This window comes from Octopus bimaculoides, chromosome 21, assembly GCF_001194135.2.
Source record: "Octopus bimaculoides isolate UCB-OBI-ISO-001 chromosome 21, ASM119413v2, whole genome shotgun sequence".
Classification (NCBI taxonomy): Eukaryota; Metazoa; Mollusca; class Cephalopoda; order Octopoda; family Octopodidae; genus Octopus; species Octopus bimaculoides.
This window is the reverse complement of record NC_069001.1, coordinates 32,685,274-32,694,189: the sequence shown is the minus strand read 5'-3', so window position 1 is coordinate 32,694,189 and position 8,916 is coordinate 32,685,274. Positions and strand designations below refer to the sequence as shown.

Here is an 8,916-nt window from a genome sequence, read left to right as displayed (position 1 = left end):
TATATATATATATATATATATATATATATATGATGAGTTGAGCAAAAATTTAGATTCAGGTGAATATGGTACTTAAGTTGAGGCACCAGAATTTAGTACGGTATTATCCATACAATTTCAAAATAAGGTGATTAAAATCAAAATAAGCAACAAGGATATCCAGAGGTAATGCAGTACGATCGTTTCATGCAGGTTGTGTCCTGTGCAGTCCATGTAGTAGAGACATGTTCTATCTCTTTAACTTCTCGGAGATTTTAGGTATTATTATATTAATGTGTCCATCTGTTCTGATTTAATTAAATTCTATGTCTTTGCGCAGCTCAGGATTGTTCTGCATTTTAAATTGATGTAATGATTACATTGTTCAATTAAATGGAGTTGCATGAAACGATTGTACTGCATTACCTCTGGATATCATTGTTGCTTATTTTGATTATACATGTATATACACACACATGCCATCAAGCAACAAAATTTGTATAATATTTGAATGTTACAGGTGATGTATATGTACTGGATCCTTGGTTACCGCATCATGTCCATTGATGGCCCAGTCAATCTAAAACAGTCAATTGCCGAAAACACTTACTTACTTACTTTGGATGGTGATATTGAATTTCATCCTCCATCCCTTCTAAAACTACTCGATCGAATGAAAAAGGATCCTCATGTTGGTGCAGCATGTGGTAGAATCCACCCTGTTGGGTCTGGTAAGCTCCTTTATTAATGTAGCCTTCTGGGACAGGATTTTCTAGAATATTTCTTCTGTACATTTTTATCTTCTTTGATCATGCTCCACCTCTCTCCTGCAGTCTCTCATCTTGTCCCTCTCTCTCTTGCTCATGTCAGCTCCCATCCTGACTCTTTTTCACTCATCTTGTCTCTCTCCTTCACTTATCATGTCTCTCTCTTTCGTTATCACTCTCTCTCTCTCTTTCGTTATCACTCTCTCTCTCTTGTGCTCACTTGTCCTGTGTCTCTCTGTCTCTCTCACTTGTCCTGTGTGTCTCTCTCTCTCTCTCTCACTCATCCTGTCTCTCTCTCTCTCTCTCTCTCTCTCTCGTCCTGTGTCGCTCTCATCCTCACTCATCCTGTTTCTCTCTCGTCCTGTGTCTCTCTCCCTTCCTCTGTCCTCTCTTTCCTTTGTATATCTGGTAAAAAGGAAATCATCTCTTTTAGGTCCTCTGATCTGGTACCAGAAATTTGAATACGCCATCAGCCACTGGTTACAGAAATCTGCCGAACACGTGATGGGTTGTGTCCTGTGCAGTCCAGGTTGTTTTAGTCTGTTCCGTGGGTCAGCACTGATGGATGACAATATTCTCAGCACTTACACCAGTCTCTCAAGTCAACCCATTGACTACTTGCAAAAAGATCAAGGTAACTTTGTTCTCCCTGTTTCTTTGACTACAAAATGTGAAAGATGAAACCTGCCTTAACAACAAACAATATCTTGTAGTTTTGGTCCAAGGCAAATAAATTTTGTAAGAAAGAATAGGAGAATAGTCTATTTAATAGATCTTATTTTTTTTACTTGTTTCAGTCATTAGATTGCAGCCATGCTGGGGTAGCACCTTGAAGAATTTTTAGTCAAATGAATCAACCCTGGTATTTATTTTCTTCTTTAAGCCTGGTGCTTATTTTATCATTCCCTTTTATCAAACTGCTAAGTTACAGGTTTATAAACATACCAACACCAGTTGTCAAGCGGCAGTGGTAAAAACATAGACACAAACACACGCAATAAATATATATATTCTCTTTCACCCTTTTACATATTTCAGTCATTTGACTGTGGTCATGCTGGAGCACCGCTTTTAGTTGAAGAAATCGACCCCAGGACTTATTCTTTGTAAGTCTAGTACTTATTCTATCGGTCTCATTTGCTGAACTGCTAAGTTTTGCTGACATAAATACACCAACATCGGTTGTCAAACGATGATGGGGAGACAGACACACACACACATAAATATGTATATATATACACACAACAGACTTCTTTCAGTTCCCATCTACCAAATCCACTCACGAGGCTTTGGTTGGTATAGTAGAAGAAACTTGCCCAAGGTTCCACACAGTGGGACTGAACCCAGAACCATGTGGTTGGGAAATAACTCTTTTACCACACAGCCATGCCTACACCTATATATATATATATATATATATATATATATAGCAGGATTGAACCCAAGACCACATACTTAGGTAGGAAACCTTTTAATCCCACACACAAGGCTTTATTCAGCCCGGTGTCACACAGTGGGACTAAACCTAAAACTACGTACTTAGGAAGGTAACTTCCTAACCACAAAGCCACACCCCCTATGCAGTAATTAATACATCTTATTGCAAAAATGAAATGAATTTATTAAATTTAGGTCTGACACCTTTGGAACTTTACATGTCTTTTTTTTTGTTTTTTGTTAATTATTGTATCAACTAAAATTTTTTTAAAAATCAAAAATTCCATTCCAGGTGAAGATCGCTGGTTGAGCACACTTTTACTGAAGAGGGGTTACCGTGTGGAATACTGTGCTGCAGCAGATGCTATGACTTTTGCTCCTGAAGGTTTCAAAGAGTTCTTCAATCAAAGACGACGTTGGATGCCATCAACTCTGGCCAACACATATGACATTCTGAGCAACTGGAGGACTGTGGTGAAACAAAACAACAGCATCTCGTTCATCTACCTGATGTACCAAGCAGCATTGATGGCTATATCGTTTATCTCACCTGGCACCATATTTGTACTTCTGGTCGGTGCCATCAACAGAGCTTACCCAGCTTTATCTTTGACATCAACATTCTCACTGAACTTAGTCCCAATTGTAATAATGATATTGCTGTGTAAATATGCTTCAACAGAAACACAGGTAAGTCCTTGTACCTGTTCTTTCCATACCTGACAATGCATGTGTGTGTATGTGTGTGTGTGTATATATATATATATATATATATACATACATAAACACACACACACACACATCATCATTTAATGTCCTTCTTCCATGCTGGCATGGGTTGGGTGGTTTGTCTGGAGGTGGCCAGGCAAGAGCCTGCATTGTGCTTCTGTGTCTGTTTTAGCATGGTTCTTATGGCTGGATGCCCCTTCCTAACACCATCCACTCCATAGAGTGTGCTGAGTGCTTTTTACGTGGCACTCGCACAGGCAGGGGTCAGTTTTGGCATGGTTTTTTACAGCTGGATGCCCTTCCAAATGCCAACCACTTTACAATGTGGACTTGGGTGTTCTTTAATCGGCACCTGCACTGGCAGGGTCACTAAGTAACTTGGCAAAACAAAGAATCTTTGAGAGGAGGTAATCTTGTGCCAGATGATGATGCAGGTGAGTCGCACTAGCATCAAAATACAGTTAAACACAATTTAGGTAAAAACCTTGCATGCTCTGCAAATCTCGTCTACAGTTACTTGCTACCTGATGTCATCATACAGTGGAAACTGGTCCTGCCACTGGATATGCATGAGGAATTCCATAGTATCTGTAGAGTTCATATACGTAGATAAATGACAGAAAATGGAACAAATGAGTCTTTACTTAAAAATCATTACAATTGTTTTGACAAGTTTTTACACTTGTAGTACATTGGTGAAATATTGTGTAATCATTTAAATAGATTCTACTGTCATTTCACTCAGTGTTAGAATGAAATGACAACAGGATCTAACAAATGACTTATTTAACCATTTTGCATTAAAATCAACCATATCTGCATCAATATATTTTGTCTGACCCATGCAAGCATGGAAAAGTGGACATTCAATGACAATGGATGCAATGAGTACATTACTGTTCCCTCTTCTCCTTTCAGCTGAACTTTGCAATAATTTTAACAATGATCTACACCGTTGTCATGATGACTGTCTTAGCAGGACTCTGTCTGGAAATTGCTGGTTCCTTGTTCTGTTCAACAACAACAATATTTGCAACTTTGGTCTTCATGGCATTTGTTTCCGCTGCACTACTGCATCCGCAAGAGTTTTCAGCTATCTTTGGAGGGCTTGTGTTCCTTTTGGCAGTACCAACCATGTCCATCATTTTGGTAATCTATGCCATGGGAAATTTGCATATTGTATCCTGGGGTACTCGTGAAGTGGTGCAACAAAACTTGCAAGTACTTTCAGCTGATGGCAACCATGAAGTGTCTTCGAGTGGAGTTTCTTTCTCAGCACTTTCTCCAGTGAGTAACACAATTCGAAAGAAATTTCAAAGGTACATTTTATTTTTTAATCTAAAAAGTTATAATTAATCCTTTGGTTACCAATACACCTGAGAGCACCCCTGATTCTGATAGAAACTTCAGGCTTTAAAGTGATCTAAATTAAAAGCTTCCATTAGTTTAATTAATGCCCCAAACACCAGGTTAATAATGACAAAATTATTTTACTAAATTCATTATCTTCAAAATTAATTGAAAGAAAGTTAGTGTATTTCAACAGGTATATTCTTTTACTCTTTTACTTGTTTCAGTCATTTGACTGCGGCCATGCAGGAGCACCACCTTTATAGTCGAGCAAATTGACTCCAGAGCTTATTCTATTGGTGTCTTTTGCTGAACCGCTAGGTTACAGGGACATAAACACACCAGCATCGGTTGTCAAATGATGCTGGTGGGACAAGCACAGACATATATATATATATGATGGGCTTCTTCCAGTTTCCGTCTACCAAATCCACTCACAAAGCTTTGGTCGGCCTGAAGCTATAGGAGAAGACACTTGCCCAAGGTGCCACACAGTGGGACTGAACCTGGGACCATGTAGTTGGTAAGCAAGCAGAATCATTAGCAAGAAAAGTTTATTTACTTAATCATTATTAAGATGTTGGCTCAAATATCGCAAGATATTTGAGCCAACTTTTTGTATGTATGTGTGTGTTTCTGTCTCTTTCAACATCTAGACAATGCAACAGACTTTCATTTTGAACAATTTATAAAGGTAAGTGTTTGATTAACAAACATTTTTACCAGCAGCATAGTGATGTGTAACAACCTAATCTTCTGTAATGAACATTTCTGGCCTTCAGGAAGGACATTTGGCCATAGAAAATCTGCTTAAATGAATTCCATCTTCTTCATGCAAGCATGAAACAATGGACTTTGAAACAATGCTTATATTTCAAAAGCTTATTTATGTCCTGTCCACAGCTTCATCAACGCCATTCGAAAATGTTTCCAGAAATCCACACCAGAACAATGCGATGTTCAACATCAAGAAATTTTGACACGCATCCAAGAACTAGAATCCAAACTAAACAAACTTACAAACCAACAAAATCATGAAAGGCCATCTTGCACATTGGAGTCGGTTGGCTTTCAAGAAATTGGTATGTAACTTAACGGATTTTTCCTTTGTTAATCCTTTATCTCCGAAATTAAATGTCATGGTTATTCCAGTAATAATGTTAAATATCTACCAAAAAATAGATTTGTTTTAATAAACTTGACATAATCATCATTTAATGTCCCTTTTCCATGCTGGCATGGATTGGACGGTTTGATAGGAGCTGCACTGACAAAAAATAGTTCCAAATATGACATTCCTCAACAAAAAGTAGACTGGTGTATAAAAGTGCTTTCTACAGTTAAGGATAATGAAATTTTGAGTGGACATATCTGATTTCCTCAGTAAACGGGTTAATTAACTTCAAGACTGTATGTAAGATTCGAACAGTGGGTAAAGAAGCCATATTTCAATACTACATGTTTCCGAGTTCAAGTTTTGTTTGCCCTTGACACTACCTTTTCTCTCTAAGATCCTTGAAAATTAAGGGGATTTGAGAAGCAACATTCCATATAGATTGCGGGGCTATTGTTGTTTACCCCCAGGCAAACTTTGACTGATCAGATCTATGATGATACATATTCTAGTCCTGTCCAACTCTTCTTTGTAAGTATACCAAGGACTACATTGTTCAATGTGTCCTGTCATTTTTAAGAAGACATGGTGTTGTTCGAGGTAAATTTAGCTGCTATTTCTAGAGGCAACATCATCAGTTTTCTGAAATTCCTATTTCTTAGCAAGCTGCATTCACTTTGGTTATTCGAAGTTTGTTTCCCAACGACATAGTTACAGATCAGTTCTGCTGCATGGAACCTTGGGCAGATATCTTCCACTATAGCCTTGTAAGTGGATTTGCTAAATGGAAACTGAAAGAAGCACAGTGTGTGTGTGCATGCACATGCTTGTGTCTCCTTATCTTGACATCACCTGATAGCTATAACCTTGCTTGGAAATATGAGGTTTGTCATCAGGTAGGGTATCCAGCTATACAAAACTCTTCCACAATGTAGACTCAACTGACCCATACAAGCATTGAAAAATAGAAGTTAAAACAATGAAGATGACATGGCTAAATTACTAAATTTATATAATAAATATTTATAATTTATTTTTAATTATTTTTTTTGTTTCCTTTTTGCCAAGGTACTGAAAATAATGCCCACCCTAACATTACTGTCAATCCAAATCACTGGTGTGATGATGAAGTACTCGGCCAAAGTGAAATAGCTCACATCTCACTACAAGAGTCAAAGTTTTGGAAGGACTTCATTTGCAAATATCTACTACCTTTAAAAAGTAATCCTGAAGCCCAGAAGCAAAAAAAATCCAGCCTGGAAAGACTTCGGAATAAACTGGCCACATTGTACCTGTTAACTAACATGTCTTTCGTCTTGTTGGTATTGTCTCTTGAGAATAGCAGCCTTTCTAACGACAAGTTGACATTCTTGATCTCTTGTAATTTCAAAGATGTTACTTACGATAAAGTTCGACCTCTCTCAGTTATATTTGTAATAGTGTTTGGGTTGATACTCGTTTGCCAGATGTTAGCAATGCTTTTCCATCGTGCGTCGACCCTTATCCATATCATAGCATCGATAGACCTAAACATCAGCCATCCATGGCAAAAGAAAGCACAGACTAACACTCTACAATTGATCCATGACATGCAACGGCTGGATAAGCAAGTAGTTGACTCCGATTCCATACTAACAACAGAAGACTACCAGGAACCAAGCAGTGACAATTATCTGAACTGGGAACATAAAAGACAACCGGAATGGGTTAATCACCTTGACAACAACCAAACAACATGTAATTCTTTAGAAGGTCATTTTAAAGAGAATTTCTACAGAATATCCAGCAGGACTTTTGTGAAATGTGAATCGGAACAGATAATATATAAACGAAGATCAGTTGGACGTCATGTAATATCTCTTCCTGTTCTTGAACGAAACACAAAGAACAACAGGCAAATAGGAAAATGGGACTCAGCTACTCGACAAATCATTGAAGAACACGACAGAAGGAATCCAGAATCCACTGAATGGAATGAACCAAAAATATTTGCAACTGTCAAAGAAGCTATGAATAATATTCATTCAAATAAATCCAACACAAATACCAATTATCAAAGCCAAGCCAGCAATTTTTCTTTGTTTGCAACTAATTTAACATATTCCACTACAGAAAAACAGTTCTTGAAAGAAACCTCTTTATAGACAACTTTCACTGGCACAAATCATTTGTCATAATATTTTATCATTAATCATACATTATGTTTCTTTAAACATTAACCTTCAAATAGAAATCTAGGTAGTTGGAGGATTCCATTCAGTAGTCTAACGCTAATTCATAAGTTGCTCAGAAGGTTACTATTAAGGGTTTAGGTATTGAAAAAGACCATCAAAGCATACAATATATTCCCCTTTCAAATTTGTTTCACTCTTTAAAAAATATATATGAATATATATATTTATATACTTTAACATATCTTTTAACAAATGTTTCCTTATAATATTAATCATCTTAAAACAGAAATCTATATAAGTAATTAAATCGTACAATATATGCCTGTTTGAAATTTATATATTTTAACAAACATAAAATATATATTTACATATGTTATAATATATAAACATATATATTTGTTTCTTTAAAATATTTACTCCTCTTCAACAATAAATCTATTCAAACCATTAAAGTTTACAATATACCCTGCTTTGAAATTTATACATTTTAACAAACAGCATTGTTTTTGTGACACTGCATTCAACCAACTTCACTAATTACAAACTTGTTACATCTCCTACATAAAATTATTACTATTTTAAGACATTAAATATCACTTCTTTTCTTCAATAACTTGTATTAATTCATAGCTGATGTCTTCAAAATTTCCTTCAAACAAGTTATAAATTCCACACGAAAAATATATCTAATCATTCATGTTTTAACACATACACACACTCTTTGAACATATCTTTATTTCTCTTTCTTATTATGTTTTTAAGAAAAACGTTTTATAGTCAAGAATATATTTTTCTTGTTTTTATTTGTAAATTGATCTCATTTCATTTTCTCATACTCGCCATGTACAAAGTATTTTCTCACAGTATATACAGAATAAGATATTTCTCAAAGTTAAACAAACAAAATAAATTTGAATGACAGTCCAAGCATCTAATTATAAAATACACTCCCCCCTCTCTCTCCTATGTATGTTTGTATGTAGTTGTATGTATATAGTAGTATGTATATATATGTATATAGTAGTATCAATTTGTTTTTATTTTTACCTGCATGTCTATATACGTGTATGTATGTCTTTGTATGTGTGTATATGCTTAAGCTTACAGATGTAACCATTGTATGCTTTATCTTTGATTTGATATTCTAGTCAAACAGACCAAAAAAATGTAGACAGATAGGATTAATTTTTTCCTCTTTTAATAAATCTCTAATTCATTGCCTTATCTATTTCTTGAGTTCAGCTACTACTGTAAAATAAATACTAGTTACATATCTATATTCCAATAATCAATCAATACCAGATAAATTTATAATTGAAATAAATAACTATAAAAGGCATTCAGTAAAGTATAAAGATATTGTGAT

The 8,916-nt window shown here is 35.7% G+C and overlaps 1 protein-coding gene across 1 annotated transcript in view; it reads left to right on the top strand.

Annotated features, from left to right (window-relative positions):
* The window catches only part of LOC106882006 (chitin synthase chs-2-like), a 21,701-nt gene extending 13,103 nt beyond the window's left edge, over nucleotides 1-8,598 (top strand). Inside the window, exons 10-15 of the mRNA XM_014932546.2 lie at nucleotides 500-710; nucleotides 1,180-1,380; nucleotides 2,476-2,873; nucleotides 3,831-4,231; nucleotides 5,166-5,344; nucleotides 6,445-8,598. Coding sequence (XP_014788032.2) covers nucleotides 500-710; nucleotides 1,180-1,380; nucleotides 2,476-2,873; nucleotides 3,831-4,231; nucleotides 5,166-5,344; nucleotides 6,445-7,520 — 2,466 coding nt within the window. The 3' untranslated portion in view covers nucleotides 7,521-8,598. The remainder of the gene's footprint in view (nucleotides 1-499; nucleotides 711-1,179; nucleotides 1,381-2,475; nucleotides 2,874-3,830; nucleotides 4,232-5,165; nucleotides 5,345-6,444) is intronic.
* Nucleotides 8,599-8,916: the final 318 nt, after the last annotated feature.